Source organism: Lissotriton vulgaris, chromosome 9 (genome assembly GCF_964263255.1).
Source record: "Lissotriton vulgaris chromosome 9, aLisVul1.2, whole genome shotgun sequence".
Taxonomy (NCBI): domain Eukaryota; kingdom Metazoa; phylum Chordata; class Amphibia; order Caudata; family Salamandridae; genus Lissotriton; species Lissotriton vulgaris.
The window spans coordinates 1,077,144,540-1,077,162,344 of record NC_141697.1 but is presented as its reverse complement, the minus strand read 5'-3'; the positions used below and the strand labels follow the sequence as shown (position 1 = coordinate 1,077,162,344).

The 17,805-nt window shown below is 44.2% G+C and overlaps 1 protein-coding gene across 1 annotated transcript in view; it reads left to right on the top strand.

The window, feature by feature from the left end:
- The window catches only part of FAM3D (FAM3 metabolism regulating signaling molecule D), a 393,825-nt gene extending 392,901 nt beyond the window's left edge, over nucleotides 1-924 (top strand). The window contains exon 10 of the mRNA XM_086939065.1: nucleotides 593-924. Within this exon, the coding sequence (XP_086795191.1) occupies nucleotides 593-682 (90 nt within the window). The 3' untranslated portion in view covers nucleotides 683-924. The remainder of the gene's footprint in view (nucleotides 1-592) is intronic.
- Nucleotides 925-17,805: the final 16,881 nt, after the last annotated feature.

Sequence of the window (17,805 nt, the reverse complement as noted above, 5' to 3'; positions counted from 1 at the left end):
CTAGCTCCAAAGGCCACCAGGTATAGTCTCATAGGGAGGTCTTGTTGCCGAATATCAGTACTTCCATCTTGTCGGATTTGAGCTGCAGGCCGTTGGTTCACACCTAGTCTGCTACCATGGTCATGCACTTGGTGAAGTGGGTTCTGGTGGTGGTTGTTTTATCCATTAGGGAGATGATGAGTTGGGTGTCATCAGCATAGGAGTGGACAGGGATCGGTCCATGAGCAGTGAGTGATCATATTGCATCCTTCCCATTTTTTGGCAACACATCTTCCCCGAACTCTGTTATCACATTTACAGGCACTGTACATTACGGTGACTCCTGTGAAACTCTGCTTATATAGGTGAGGGGGCAGGACTGTCCGTTGAAGGGCAAGACTTAGTTGGTGCACTACTACAGTCTATGTCAGCATCGAGGTACAGCGCTCCGCTTGTTCTCATTACTTAGAAAGTTGCATTATTTTAATTCCACCTGTCAGTAGGCAAGTCAAAAGAGTGACATGTTTCTCAATGTATCCTTTAGAAGGCCAATGTGTTAAAACTGCACTGCAAAGAGCTCAGACTAACCTTCTTATGGTTTATTATTTCACAGCACCTGAAGAATGACAAACAGATAAACAAGTATGATGGCTGGCCGGAGGTTTTGGAAATGGAGGGCTGCATCCCAAGGAAGATGGGTTAATCATATGTTTAAGTCCAGCGTTCATAAGATTTTTGTACCTTGAGTCACTGAAGGAGGTGCAATGATTACTGAAGGAGATGCAGTGTATCTTTGGAATACTTCCCTTTGAGAAGGACTGCTTCAGCTGTTTCAAATGCAAAGTTGATTTGCACATAAGACATCAGGGTTTAAGGCAAAGTTGAATACAATTGGTGGTGTGAATATATTTTTTTATTTATTAAAAGAAACATCCCTTAGGTAAATCCGAATTTGTATGAGTCTATTTGTTGTTTAATGGTCCTTGTAAGCCTTCTTGTACTCTGGGTCTATTTCTTCTCTTTTGAAATTAGCAATAACAGTGCAAACATTCTGGTCGCTACATGAGAATTCTTGTAGTTTGCCGAAAAATATTTAAATTGTATAAGATCCCTTACTTTTGAGAAGCCTGCTCTTTGAGGTGCTGATGCAAAAGGTACAGAGCTTTACAATATCGCTGAATGTGCAAATGAGCATTCAGAAATGCACAAAAATTAAGTGGCCAAAAAGTTGCTTAATGTAGAGATGGTGTAGGTTTACAACAATGAAGGGTATCCTTGGTCTTCTTGCTATGAAGAATATCAAAAAGGCCATGATTACAAGTGCCCCAATAAATTTCGTTATCCCTGTGGAACCAGCTGTTCGCAATTATAAATGGTCAAATATTCATCGTACACAGTAGCTATAAGGTGGAATAAAGTCCTCAACCATGTTACATTTAGGCAGGTTAAACATGCTGGACTTCCACAGTAAATACTGGGACATGCAGATTTTATTTTTGTAACTGCCAAAATCCATGTGAACCCCCATTTTAGCTCAAAACTCTGAGTGTAATTCACAAAGGCAAACGTACACATTTATGTAAGTATATTCTTTATAAATATTCGGAAACTGCAATTTAATAGTACCTGTACAACTGTGGAGACTCCGCTGTCGGGCGGAATAGTCCACACATAGAAACATATGTCTGTTTAACTTTGGAGAAAATGGTCTTCTCACATCAGTGGAAATTGCACTATGTGGCAGGTTAATAATAAAAAAAAAATTGCACAACAGAGCACAGAAACTTAGTGAAATATATTTTGCAAAGGGCAACACACAGTGCATCACCATATCTACTATGGTATGGTATTTCATGGCTGTTGTCATACTCTGTGGTAAGAATGGGCGCAAAATCCGTTCTGCTCGGGAAATTTGCGGATTTTCCGCAACTACGCGATCCGCGAATCTCGCAAAATTGCCAAAAAATTTGCAAATCCGCGGGTGGGTTTAGATGCCCCGCCGCAAGTTTGGCAGTTGAGTAGAGGTAACACACAAACCGGTGGTGTCTTCTTGGACAAATATGAAGGGCAGGGTTCATTCTGGCGGGGAACGTCGTTTACGGCGCAACTTTTAGCACGCAGTGCTATTACAACGTGGTTTTTAAATCGCATTCTATTACAACGTATGACTCTGGGGGGCGCTCAAGGATAGGGAATACTTTTAATTTACTATCCAACACCTTCCCTAGTGTCAACGGGGACTGGTGTTGGAATAGTAAATTAAAATATTCACTATCCAACACCCCTTAGAATTATGCGTTGTAAAAGAATGCGTTATAAAAACCGCGTTCTTACAGCATGTGTGCTAAAAGCATGCGTTGTAACAACGTACATCCATTCTGGCACGATGCTCCTGTCACAAAAATTAAACCTCAACAGGATCACTTACAGATATGGTACCCGAGTTGAAGCTCAAATTCAGTAACGCATTCATCAGCCCAAAAACAATTGTGAGCTTTGTCGAGGCTGGACAGGTGTGCTTTCTCCCCATATCTACAGTCGAAAATTAGCTGTGATGCTGGATGGAGGCCTTTGCATCCTTCACATTCACGAGTGCAATCCCTGTGCGGCTCCTGTGACCAGGAGCTCCTTTCTCCTCGTCTGCTGCTCTGATCGGTCTCTGACCTTTTATACACACAAGAGGCATGTAAACTCCCATAGAAGCCCGCCGTTTGGCCCCGCCCACACACTAGCGGTGTGCACTGTCTTCCAGCCATTTACCCACTATGATGGACAGCTCACTCAAGGGACCCTTGCGCCCTTCGGCGCGATGGCATAGTAATAAACACATGGTCACTAGAGACAACTCTTCTGGCACTTTTTCGCAGCTGCAGTGTAGGTAAAGCACTATACATTTACCCAACGAGCTAGCACGTACTGATTAGCCAGTAGAAAGTAGTACTCCAGTAATATTTCAGCAAATCCGCGAGTTCGTGGATTTTTCCGCGAACTCACTGATTTTTTTGCAATTTCACACGAATTTGCGGACCGCAAATCCGCAAAATTCGCCCATACTGGTGCTCCAACACCTGCCCAGCATCAATAGTGCAAAGGTGTGTGTGATGTCTAGCAAAGGATTTGTACTAGAAAGGTACACTTACAGTATAAAATACTGTGTTTAGGCTAACTTTAAAACTTTTCACTCAATTGATGTGTGACATACAGCAACACATGCAAAGTGGGAAAAGTTTGGAGAAATGAATAGAGGATGCATTATTTTATGGTGTAACGCCCTGTCTAGCATTATTGGAACATTGGGCGGTTTGTCAAAAGTCAGGAATGATAGCATGGGAATGGACACGTATCTCTCATGGTATGCTTCGTCAATGCAAATTACAGCAAAGCCTTTTTGTGTTACTTTAAGGATACTTTCCAGTGCAAATGAAGTTTGGGGCTAGAAAGTATATATCAGCACTACACTAATTCCTGTCATGTTTTGTGACTTTGCACTGGAGCAATATGTTGATAAATCTGACGCTGCATGGTTGTCTTGCACCATACACGTTGCCTTCCCTGCAATATCTCAGTATGGTAACAAGGGTTGCTTTTCTCATTGTCAATCTATAATTTATCACTGAACATTAATGATGCCATTTATAGACAATGATTACCTAGGACATAAGAACTGGTGTTATGAATAGGGTTTCTGGTTGGAAGAGGTATGCACCCTGTCCAAGCAAGAATCAAAATCCAGGTCAGTGTAGGCTAGGTACACAGTAAAGGATAACTTGTACTCACCCTCTGGTAGCTTGCCACAGAGCAGTCAGGCTTTTCTAAAGAGGTAGGGCTCATTTACGAGCCCTTGCGACACTTTTACGCCAGGGCTCGCCATGTTGCGCCCTATTTACAAAGTGATGTATCTAGGCAGATGCGTCACTTTGTAAACCACTGCGCCACTTTATACCTGCCTCAGGTATAATGTATGCCGGGTGGGCGTTGCCCCGCATCGAAGCCTCGTAGAAATGGCACTTTGAAATCTATAAGATTTCAGTGCGCCACCTCTAGGATGCTACTGCGTTAATATCGTATACCTCATGGCAGGCGTAAAACTGACGCAGGCCATTTCACATGGGGCTTGCCACTTGTGAAAGGAACATTGCTGGAGTTGTGTCACACTTCTGACAGAGCTCCAGCAATGCATCATTTTTGCTCCGGCAGATACGTCATTAATAATGACGTATCTGTCATTCCTTGATACATAATGCATCATTCAATAAATATGACCCAGCCATCATGTTGCAAGGAGGGCCCAATGAGAAGTGGCGCATCGCTGTTTTCTCACAGCGATGTGTCACTTCTCATAAATAGGGCCCATAATGTGTAAAGAATTTTGCAATACACCCGCACACCCACAGTAACACAATGAAAACCCCATATAAACACTCCTTAGGATTAATTAAATACAAAATATTTATATGAGTAAAACAAAAACAAAAATACATCAAGTAGAACAGGGGTTATTAATTTTTAAAGAATAAATCAAAGAGTAGTGCTTAGAAACAAATAGCATGTAGGGGTTACTTGAGGAGAAGCTGGAAAGGGGTAAAACCAAAGTTCAGGTTGACCGCAATGGACGGCAGGCTGGCTACAAGACTCACGTAGGTCCTGCTGAAAAAGTACCTTGTATCGAGCTTGCTTCGACGTTGAAGACTCAACGCCCTGGTTCAGATTCGTGCAGGCGATTAAGGCCTCGTTGACCAACCCCTTTACAATGCAGGCACCTTATCGTCGCCGAGCAGCACTGTGCGACGTCATCAAGCTGCACTGTCTGTCGAAGCTATGTCATCAATCAGCTCCTGCATTGACGTGGAAGGGCAATGCGTCGGTTCCGTTTGGCGCAAATTACTTTGATTTTAATGGATCTGTACAGCAAAAGTCACCTATGAAGGGCCCAGGACTGGATTGGCACCACTTGACATGGCAGGACTCACAGTTAGGGTCCCGGTGCCATTGCATGGTTTAAGGAAGTCTTTGATGGCACTGAGACTTCAGAAAAGGAGCCAAGCCAGCAAGCCCTTAGAGTCACTCTGGGTTCAATTGAGATGGGTCTAGGCCTTGTCCTCAGCCGGGCAGAGATCAGCATGCAGCAGAGCAGCACAGCAAAGCAGAAACACAGTTCATCCAGAGCGGCAGTCAAGCAGAGTAGCAATCCATGTAACACAGCTATCTTTACTCCTGGCAGAGTGCTTCACAGGGCCTACTGTCTTGGTAGGGTCAGAGGCCTAGTACTTATACACATTTGTGTCTTTGAAACAGGGTTGACTTCACTTCAAAGAAGGGCCTTTAAAGTGCACACAGGTCCTTTCTTCCCAGCCCTAGCTCCAGATTATCAGTACGGGGTAGCCTTTGTGAGGGAAACACTAGGCTGCCTATTTAGGTGTAACTGCCAGCTGTCCCTCTCTCTTCCTGCCCAGGAGGAGCTATCGGAATGCAGATGAATGCGTTTGAGTTCTCAGTCATACCCACCTTTCTTGTGTTTGTGGCTGACTATAGGGAACGCACAAAGTGTAGATGTCACCCACCCCAGATGTGTATTGGAGACAGGCTGCAATCACACAGAGCAACGAGAGCAGAAAAATGTCCACTTTCTAAAAGTGGCAATAGTAATGTTAAATTTAACTTTGCCAGTAAGGAGGATTCATCATTAAAAAAAAAAAAACGGAATTATCTCCAATTGATCAACAGGTCACAGAAAGCCAAGTTACGTTTACTACATGATCTTTTGAGGTCAACTTTAGATGTTTCATATGAAGATGAAAGCCACCCAGAATGTGATGGGGGTGTTTTCTCTACCAAGTGTATGCAAATTTGCCTTCTTGCCAATAAAATTGCATAGAAAAGAAAAGATTTCGCCTTGCCTTTGATGTTATCTTCCAGCCCAAAGATGACAAGTGGGAGAGTTATTGAAAAGGATGTATTTAGGATAGAATTTAAGGTATTCTTCACTTCTTCCAGAATCTTGCAATGTCAGGACAATCCAGGAACGTGTGAACGTCACAGGCTCCTACAAAGTTACACTTGTTCCATTTTTTGTCTGGGAGGAATTTAGAAAGTTTCAACGGTGTTATGTATGCGCGATGAGCTGAGAAGAGATGATTTCGTCTTAACCATGAAGGCTTCACAATTTTATAAAGTAACCCAAAGGAGTTTAGCCACATCTCCTCACATTGAAGACCAGTCACCACCCCCCATAACTCATCTGGAAGATGAAACTCCCCCTCGGTTTCCTCCAACAACTGCCAGTACCATGCGGCTACTTCTCTCCCTCCCATTGGTCGTTCCACAAACCGTTGCTCCAGTATGCTAGTCTTCCCAAGGTGGGCGTCTATGCGGCACTGGGATCTCACCCAGCTTTTCAGTTGAATGTATTTGAATCTGGAAAGCCCAGGGCCAACTAGATCGTATAACTCGTCCCAGGCTATTAATGATCCTTCTTTAAGTAATTGACCCCATCTTATGATGCCCGCTTGTTCTATTATGGAAGACAGGCTATCTCTCAGACATAATGGTAGACCGGGTGAGTCCCAGATTGGAGAGTAGTTGGAATAATAGGACAAACCTAGTTTTTTCCTAATGCTAAGTCAGATTTTGGCCCATGACTGTAAGATTTTAAGTTTGATATTTTTAAAGAATTTCTGACTTCCAAATTTAAACATGAAACCATCTACTGCTAGATTCGCCCCCATTAGCATATCTCTGTACATTGACTCAGTAGGAAGATTAGATGGCATTTTTAGAAGCATTCTAGAATGTGACATCTGGAAGGCCCATGCATAATACAATAAATCTGGCAATGCAAGGCCCCCCTTCTCTCTTCTTCTTCTCAACTTTTTCCATGCTATTCTGGTGGATTTGTAATTCCAAATGAAGGAGTTGATTTCACGCTGACATTTTTCAATCATTTTGAGTTCAAAAGCCATGGGGATAGCATTAAAGACAAAGGTGAATTTTGGGAGAATACACATTTTGACTAGGTTTACCCTGCCCATTATAGAAAGTGGTAGGTGAGTCCAAGATTTTAAAAGTCTTTTGGTCTTACTGTATATTCTATCCAAATTGGTTTGTCCAATGCTGCCCACTTCTTGGGTAATTCTAATCCCTAGATAGCGCATGGAAGTTGAGATCTTTACCCCAAGCTGTATATTTGGTAAGTTCCATGCCATTATCTCGCTTTACTCGAGTTGATATCATAACCCGAGATATGACCAAATTCTTCAGCCCGTTGAAGGACGACTGGAAATGCCTTAACTGGATCAGATGTAAAGACCAGGATATCATCTGTGTAGAGTGCTACCCGCCTTTCCCATTCTCCGAAGCTAAAAGATGGAATATTAGTCTCCTCCCGCAGAAGCTGGGCAAACGGTTCGATGTATAGGTTAAATAGGAGAGGGGAAAGCGGGCAGCCCTGCCTTGTACCTCTGGTTATGTTAAAGGTTTCCGTTAAGGCCCTGTTGACCAGCAACCTGGCCGAATGAGCACCGTAAAGTTGTTTTATAGTTCTACGAAAACCTTCCCCACAGTTGAATTTTTTAAGTACGTCATTTAGATAGAGCCAATCGACTCTATCAAACGCTTTTTTTTTTCCGGGTCCTATGATTATGCCATGAACACTCCTTGGACCGGGTCCAGCCTAGTTCCGATAAAGGTCCTGCAGGTTGGAATATACCTAGATGGAGTTAAAAGAAAGCCCCTTTGCTTTTGGGACATCTCTGCCACCAATATAACAATTTGCTTCTTTATGTCGTGAAGGTGGTTGGTATCGCCCTTTTTTGATGGTAAGGCAAATGAGGACAAAAAAAAAAGGAGGATTCATCATTACAATTTCACAGATTGAAACATGATGCAGCTACTCCTTTTAATCATGAGAGGAGTAGGCCTCACAGTAGTAAAATCAGCCCGTCTTTGCCCATCCGCGCCCGAGCCGGGCCAATGGCCAGTCCCCCTGGTTCTTGCCCCTTGGAGAGAATATACTATAATAGGGATGCCCTTTTGAGCCTCGCCCCACTGAGAGGAGAGATAATTTGCCCCCGTCTGTCACCTAACGATTATTTACAAAGTCAGGTAGCCTTCTGTACAAACTGCCTAGCACCTGTTCGATACAGCAATCATCCTCATTGTAAGTCCCGGTCCAAAGATGATGGGCACACCAAACTGATGTCTGAGAATAAGGTAGGGCCGGCGCTCGATCTACCGAGGAAGAACAGCTTAAATTGTGGCCTGCTTAACGTCCGATCACTCCCTAAACATTCCACCGAGATCCAGTTAACAATCTGGCTCTTACCCATAGCAAACTGTTAGTCAAGGGGGATTTTAACATGTGGGATAACGGAAGTATGGACACAGCCCTTGACAACATCACTTAGTCAGTTTAAAAAACTGAGTTTAAAACAATGTGTGACTGTACCAACCCATACCGGAGGCCATATTTTAGATTTGGTCGTTGCCATGGAAGACCACATTATTATGGGGGAAACCCTGCCGATGGGATGGACAGACCACCATCTGATCACCTTTAGTGTTCAAAATGTGAATAAAACAAGACATGGGAATAGACAAACTAGGACATTCCAAGGTCGGGACTGGAAGGGGCTAAGAAAAAAGCTCAAACGGGCGGCTCTTTATTTCAGACGGAAACTCTGTTTAATGATGGTAAGCAGGTTACAGAGAACTATTCTGCGCTCAGTGAGCATATTACTAGGAGACTGGACCAACTTGCCCTGATTAAAGTCGTTAGGAAAAAAGGTAGCCCCTCAGCCCCTTGGTATTCAGAACATCTAAGGAATCTCAAGCTGTCCTGCAAAATGGCAGAAAGACTGTGGAGGAGAACTTAAATGGAAAAGGATAAATCAAGCTGGAGGCTTGTTATAATCTACACTAATATAATAAAGAGAGAACCCAAACCTTTGAGGCGGGTAATCTCAGGAACCACAGCACCAATCACAACATCCAATACAGTGTTGGAAAGGGCAGTTGCAGCAGAAGGACATAGGCTATGCAGACGCCCACCATATACATTTAAAAGTTAAAAGAACAGTGCCCAAACCTATCACTAAACCCTAAAAATACCCCTGTACCCCAAAACCCAAACCTAGCCCTGAACCATAAAAATAACCCTGTACCCCAAAACCCAAACCTACCCCTGAACCCTGAAAATACCCCTGTACCCCAAAACCCAAACCTAGCCCTGAACCCTAAAAATACCCCTATACCCCAAAACGCAAACCTAGCCTTGAACCCTAAAAATACCCCTGTACCCCAAAACCCATACCTATCCCTAAACTCTAAAACTACTTTGCGGAGTCATGGTACCTTTAATCAAAGTATGCAGAGTGATGGTATGCGGAAAGAAAGTTGCGGCATAATGGGTGTTTACCCTCCCCCGGTAAGTACATTGGTTGCACGGCGGCCCACATCTCCAGCAACATACTCCACCGATTTGAAAAATGCACAGGTCTCTCTCATTGATGGCCAGCACCGACCTACACTTTCAGACACACCTCCCGCCACAAGTTCTAGAATTGCGAACTTTGAAGCTGGGGAGCTACGTTCGAATCACGGCATCAGCTCAACATCCTGTGATTCCAGGCAAATCGCTTTATCTCCCCGTGCCAACTACAAATAAATGTGTTCTTCTGTAATGTAAATTGTGCTCATGTCATATTGCCGAGTTCGCGCTATATAATATTGCAAGGTAAAATAAAGTAGGGAAACTCGAGTTCACACACTACTGAATGCGCACTCTTAAGTGCATCAGCAGTGCACTGTGAATCGGAGCGTTTCACAGGCCTGTCTCAGATAAGAAATGCTATCAAAACGAAATCCTACAAAACAATATACTACTGGCCGGCAGCAATTCATACCCGGACAACGTTGGGCCGGGCTGCTAGTAACATATAAAAAGAGATTGTCGCGGCCAAAGCTGATTATTTTGCTTCTACAATTCTGAATAGCTCTAATAAATCTAGAGACATTTTCAGGATAGTTAGAGATTACTTACCGTGAATGTACTAACAGCAAAATTAAACCTACTCAGGAGCTGTGCGACTGACTGGCCCTCTTCTTTCACGAAAAGATTAACAAAATTGTGGAAGGCCTGAGAGATACACCCCTAGCTGCTCACTCAGATCAGGATAAGGGGGGGAGCTGTGACAATGAGGATGGTAAATGTGAGTTGAATGCCCCTCAGGCTATTATGGACAATCTTCCCGTACCTTCCGAGGAGGAATTTGCCTGTATAGCTCTGGGAATCTCCTCTGGGTCACCACTGGATCCTATCCCTCCTAAGATGATGAAAGAATTTGGATCAGAACTTTTCCCTATTCTATACCAACTATGCTGTCAGTCACTCTGTTCTGGTGTCGTACCGCGCATCTGGAAGAGGGCTGTCATCTCACCACTTCTGAAGAAGCCCACACTAGACCCAGGATGTTATAAAAACTACAGACCAATTTCCCTCTTACCTTACCCGATTAAGATCATGGAATGTTGGGTAAGCAGAACATTGTCCCGTTTTCTGGAGACAAACAGCAAACTGGAGGAGGAACAGTTTGGGTTTAGACCGGGGCATGGAACAGAGACAGCCTTGGTGGCCGGGGTCATTCGGCAGTGTTGATACTGCTGGACCGCCGCGTTTGATACGGTCAACCATGGCACTCTTCTGTCAAGGCTGGAAGATTTAGGGGTGATGGGTACAGCACTGAGCTGGATGCGCTCCTTTCTATCAGACAGATGGCAAGCAGTAGCGCTCCCTCCCTACCAGTCGGAATTTGTAGAGAATAGGCATCGGGTACCACAGGGTTCCTCCATCTGTCCTGTGCTGTTTAATACATATATGCGTCCTCTGTTGGAGATCATTAAGGCACACAAAATCAGCGTGATCAACTACGCTGATGACACGCAGCTCGTGGTATCACTTGAGGGTGACCAGGTAGACACATTAGACACTTTCCACGCTTGCATGCGAGAAATGGTGAAATGGCTGAAGGAAAACTCGCTTAAGTTTAATAACGAAAAAACTGAGATCTTGCATTGCAAGGTGGGGGTCCCTCGAGCCCTCCCAGCTGACTTCTGGCCCATAACCTCGGATGGTACGCCGACGCCAGTGACTACCATACAAAATTTGGGGGTTAGTTTTAATGAGAAATTAAATCTGGAATCTCACGTCAACAAGCTGGTGGGATGCTGTTATACCCTTATTCGAGGACTCCGGAAAGTGCTACCACTGTTGCCCGCACTGACACGAACTACGGTAGTGAGGAGTATTATGTTGAGCCGCCTGGACTACTGTAATGCCCTGCTTCTGGAATCCCCTGGATACCTGATTGCTCGACTCCAGAGTATCCAGGCGGCAGCAGCTAAGCTAGCATTAGGTCGAGCACGTCGCTCCTTGACAACTCAAGCACTGGCAGAGCTTCACTGGTTGCCGGTCGCCCAGAGTATTTTGTTTAAATCTCTCTGCATAGTGTTCAGGGCACTCCATGGGCAAGGCCCTAAGCTGATCCAGGATAGATTCCAATGGTATGAGTCAACTCGTACTCTTCGCTCCTCCTCTGCCAGTTTGGCTAGAATCCCCAGGACAAAGAAGGTCACTCTGGGGGGGAGAGCCTTTAGTGTGGCAGCTGCCCACCTCTGGAATCGTCTTCCCCTGCAAATCAGGTGCAGTCAAAGTCTGATGTTGTTTTGGAAAAGAGTTAAGACCTGGCTTTTCCCAAAGGTTGAAAATATTGCTTAGTAACAATACCGTTTTCTTGCCGCCTGCCTCATAGTCTCTCGACAACTCATTCTTACTTCCGACTACTTGCCAACCTCCCAGTGCCAGGATGCCCGCAGGGTTACAGAGCGCTTTATAAATGTTAAAAATAAATAAGTACATTTATTTGGCTTTTTGTCACTGCCAGGACATGTAAACTTAATAGTACATGTCCTACCTTTTAGTTACACAGCACTATGCCCTTATGGCTACCTAGGGCCTACTTTAGGGGTGACGTATGTGTAATTAAAGGGCCGTTTAAAGGCTTAGCAGGGGTTTTAAATGCCAAGTCAAAGTGGCAGTAAACTGTTCATACAGGCCCTGCAATTGCAGGCTTGAGACAGGTTGACAGGCTACTTGCGTGGGTGGCACAATCAGTGCTGCAAACCCTCCAGTAACATTTAAGTTACAGGCCCTGGGTATGTGGTATACCACTTTACAAGGGACTTATACGTAAACTAAATATGGCAATTGGGAATACACCAATTTATCTTTGTTTAAGGGAGCTGCACATGCACTTTACTACTGTTTAACAGCGGTGAAGTGCTGAGAGTCCTAAGAACAACAAAAGGATATAGCAAAAAGATGAAGTAAGCAGCCAAAAGGTTTTTGGGAAGACCACCTCAAGTCAGATTAACCCCTCAATGAGTTATAATGAATCATCCATTCATTTTTACCTATCCAAAATGTTTCAACCTTCAACTAGGCCCTTACCAGTCATCGGCATTCATCTGGGTATCACTCAGTTTAGTGTCCCTGCCTATATCACAACCATACATTACACTAAGTGGTGAAAATATGTTTATTTTACCTGCTTTGTTTGACTTTGAATCTGCAAAAACTCAAAACAAAGAGCCTCATTTACAAGAAACTGATGCACCTGCATAGATGCGTCAATTTCCTTGCGTCAGAGTGAAATGTCCTTGAGCCACTATGGATGCGCTGTATTTACAATACAGTGCTCCATGGCACAAGGATTAACAGATGCATCAGAAATTCAGACGCATCTGTTGGCACAAAGTGATACATTGCTGGAGTTGCTCATGAAAGTGACGCAACTCCAGCACTGCGCCACAACAGGTATGTGAGTCCCATTCGAAAAGCCCTGCACCATTCCTTACGCCTGGTCTTAGCAGGCATAGGGATTTTGATGCAGTGAATGCGTAGACTGACACAGCGAAATGTTGTAAATTTCACTGCGTCAGTTCTACATGGCTTTTGGGTGGGAAACCCCACCCTGCATACATTATACCTGACACATGTATAATGTGACGGAAGGCTTTACAAAGTGATGCATCTCCCTAGATTCGTCACATTGTAAATGGGCCTCAGTGTGTCGCAAAAGTATCGCAAAGGACTTGTAAATTTGCCCCAAAGTTTTCAGTAAGTTGCTTTTCATTAAAAGTAAAAACAGCACCCTGAGTACAGTGGACTTGGCAAAACCAGACTTAAAAAACAATAGATCCAAGTACACAGTGTTACTTCTAACGCTACAGCTACAGCACAACAAACCTTTGCTCATGCACGCGTTCAGATTCATCCATGGATCTCACTTACACTGAATGGCCAATAAGAGAATCCGGCAGTACCCAACGGGCTAGTCTGAATGGTCCATGTGTGGCCCAGTTTTGGGCTATTTGTGGGCCTGTTTTAAGATCTGCTGGGCAGGATTTTCCATTTTCCTATGTAGCACGTCTTCACAAGTTCAAAACTGGACCAATTTGCATACATGGACTGCTATTACTTATTTAATTCACAAATGGGCAGAGGCATCTCCTTCATGACGGGGCGAGCATGCTCAATGAGCAGCACGGAGTGGTGGGCAGAGGGATGCCTTTCACACTTGTTTAAATTGTGAATCTCTCTTTGGCCAGCCATCTTGAGAGAACCAGCCACACATGTGCTCTTTAAACCTCTCAACCCAGCTGTCTTAAGACAGCTAGGTTGGGAGCAAGTGCAGGTATCCAGTACCCAGACAGAGGCCGCTTCCACCAATCAGGGCATTGCTCACATGCTAGTTAACAGCACATTAGCAGTCCTGGATTGGTCAAGGGAGTTTGCTGGGGTCTGCACTGCAGTCCCAGCAGCAGACAAGGTCAGAGTTAAGAGGACATCATCAGGATCGGTAAGTGCATTTAGTTATTTGTATTTTGTATGCCCACCCCCCCACTTATTTTTTCGCCTTAGCCTATCTTCTGTCTGTTAGAAATGTGGTTTCTAGTAGGCAGAGGTAGGTACCTTTGTCCAAATAGGGGCTCTTGCTTCTAGTCAGGGTAAGGGGGAAACACTCCTAAAATAACCCCTGCTCACCCCTTGGTAGCTTGGCACGAGCAGACAGGCTTATCTCAGAGGCAGTGTGTAAAGCATTTGTGAACACGTACAGGAACACAGTGAAAACCCTACAAATGGACACCACACCAGTTTAGAAAAATAAGTAAACTTTATCTCAACCAAAACAAGACCAAACGACAACAATCCATAATACAGTATTCAAAATGAGGCTTTCAAATGGTAGAAATTGTTTAGTTCAATGCAAGTTGTAAATGCAATACTTCTAACCCTGGGTGGTGAACTTCACTCCTCTCGCAGAGTTTGCAGAGTTTTCCACACTCCACGTTAGATGGAGCTCACGGGGTTCCGCAAAAACTCTGCTTTAGCCGCCCAGAGTTTTTTCCTCGCTCAAATTCACCAACGTCAAGTTGGCGAGCGGGTGCATGGATAATCCACCTCCCGGCAAGATTTTTCCTCATTCATGATCGTCAACATCAAGTTCGCGAGCGTGGAAAATAAGCCTTCCGGCGAGATTTCTCAATGCAGGGTGGGTCAGGTTTCTCATTGCGAGAGGTCGCGTATGCTCGCGACCGCTCGCGTTTAGAAACTGCTCATTTGCGTTGAGAAAGCTGCAGCTCGAGTAAAAATCTACTTGAATGGCAGAAAAGGAAAGCTTGCGCTGTGCATGGTGCCATTCACAATGATTGCACAGTGCGGATAGGCATCCGGCACTGTGCAATCACAGCGAACAGCATTTTTCTATAGCACTCCGCCACTTGCGGAGCTCCGCATAGCGCGGCAGAGTTTTTTCCCCACTTTGCGGAATTTCGCGTAGCCCAACACCGTGTACTCTGCCCAGTTACACTTTTCTCAAAAGTACCTTAGATGTGTCATTCAAACCAAACAAAATGGCTGCAGGGAAGGTGATGCATCTGTTCCTTATACTTAGGGCAGGTGATGCGTCTGTTCCTCACTGCAGCGCAGGGGAGGTGATGTGTTGATTCCTTACTGCATGGGGAGTTGATGCATCTGTATCTTACTGCGGCCCCCAACAATATGACAGTCTTGGTGCCTCAATGCAATGCGTCAATCCGGTACGATGCGTGGTTACGAGCAGCCGTGCAAAAGGCTTGCGTCAGAATAAGTGTGGCGATCTCAGCCTTCGGAGATCATTACACCCGATGCATCATGCAGCGATTTGTAGAGCCACAGCAGGCGCTGCAACGGTTTCTCCGGCGATGCAACTGAAAACAAGTGCAGATGCGACACGCTTCTTCGGTGTTGCGTCATATTTCCAGCTCCCAGCGACAACTAGTCTTCAGAGGCCCTAAACAGCAGCAGGCACCTCTTTGCAGGTTGGAATTCTCACCAAGGAAATTCAGGGGAGTTGGGGGTGAAGTCTTTGTGTCCCTGAGACTTCAGAACAGGAGGCAAGCTCAGTTTCAAGCCCTTGGAGATCTTCCTCAAAATAACAAGGCAAACAGCAAAGTCCTTTTCTCCTTTCCTTGGCAGCTAGCAGCCACTGCAGGCCAACCCCAGACAGCAAACAGCACAGGTGCAGTATTCCTTCTCAGCTTATACAGTTCTTCTCCTTGGTAAAGGTTCCTCTTGATTTCCCAGAAGTGATATAAAAGTCTGGGGTCTGGGCCACTCATTTTATACCCAAAATTCCTTTGTTCTCTGAAAGGCAGAGAGTGTCTGTACCCAGCCAAAACAGGTTCTGTGGGACATTTTGCAAGTGCGCAACAACCTCCATTGTCAGTGTGAGCCCTGGCTCCAGACACACCACAGGAGGGCAGAGCCGTCATTGTGGAAGGCAAGCACCACCCTATTCATGTGAAGGTACTACTCCTCCCCCCACTCCAAATGCAGACCAAGCCTATTCAGCCCAGCCCTGACTCATCAGACTTCTGGAGCCGCTTCCCCTCTCCAGCCCCTGACATCCAAAAGCGAGGCATGAAAGACATAAACCTTACAGAGGCACACTGGATGGTTATGCAAGAAAATATCTACTTTCTAAAAGTGGTATTTCCAAACACAGAATGTAAAAATGACCCCCACTAAAAGATGCACTTTAACATTCTGAGTTCAGGCATACTAAACTTTACTTTTCAATCTTATTCCTAGGGTCAATTATGTTTATAAGATGTTATAAACAAACTCCCCATCCTGTCCTATGGGAACAGGTAGCCTTGCAATAGTGAAAAACGAAATTGGCAGTATTTCGTTATCAGGACATGCAACACACATCAGGGCATGTCTACCTTTCACATTCAATGCACCCTGCCCACAGGGGTACCTTGGGCCTACCTTAGGGGTGACCAATATGTAGAAAAGGGAAGGTTTAGAGACTAGCAAGTGTGTGCACTTGCCAAGTCGACATGGCAGTCCCAGACTGCACACAGGCTCTGCAATGGTCACATTATACAAGCGGCTTCTGTGGGTGCCACAATCAGTGCTGCAAGCCCACCAGCAGCATACAATTTACAGGCCCTGGGCACACACAGTGCACTGTACTAGGGTCTGACAAGTAAATCAAAAATGCCAGTTATGGAATCACTAATCTGTAAAATCAATTTACAAAGGGAGCATATGCACTTAAGCACTGATCAGCAGTGGCAAAGTGCCCAGTCATAAAACCACCAGCAACAGGTCATAACAAATACAGGAGGAAGGCAAAAAGTTCTGGGCTGACCCTGCAAAAAGGATCAAGTCCAACACTGTCTCAGTCTGACAATGATTGAATGTCATTCATCAGTTTACCCAGAACCATCCTTCTTGCACACATTGCTGACTGACATGCATTTCTTTTGATAGACATCTCAATTTTAAGTTATCTATATGTTTCATGGTAGTCAATATTCTTTTATGAATAGTCCATATGATGTCAATACGTCATCAAAAGTCATACACTAGTCACCAGGAAAAAATTGTTGCAGTAGTCCATGTTTCATTAACATGGACCAGTGGGTTTCTCAAGAGAATCAACCCCAATATTTTCCAAATGGTGTGCCTAAATATAAGTAAAACATGTGAGTATTTTTTGCAGTAAATCATGATTCCATACTCTACTTAATATACTTATCCTATTTCTTTTTTTTTTAAGTTTGATTTATTGAGGAAAAGAAAAGGAGGGAAGGAGGGAAGGGGGATGAGGAAGAAGAGTTACAATAAGCGGATGAAAGAAATAAACAATGTAATAATAATAATAATTTCATAAAAAGTAAGCATTACAAGCATGAAAAATTATGAACACATCATAAGAGTACAAATACCATAGGTAAAACATAGTATATTAAGACTTAATAATTATAGGTAATCAAGTAAAAAGATTAAAAAAAGTAATGAGCAACTCACGGGGTTTGCAAACTTCGACTGTTTCAGGTTCAGGAGAGGGATGAACAGGGGTAGAGGAAGAGAGGTATGTTACCAAAGGAAGCCAAATCAGGTCACGTTTGATAGCTAGGGAAATGGGGGATACATAATTGGTGTCTAAACGATGATTGAAACAGACTGCATTCCACCAGGACTGATAAGAAATATTTGCGGCCTGTTTCCAGTTAGAAGTGACAATATGAAAGGCGACAGCAATGAAAAGGTCAAGTTATGTTATGTTATTTAAAATTTGTAAAGCGCACATACGCCCAGGAGCTTCTTGGCGCTGAAGAGAGATAAAAAAACATAACAAAGGATATACCAACAAGAGTCACTATTTCGAATAGGCCTGTGTAAAAAGGTGGGTCTTGAATGCCTTTCTAAAAGCAAAG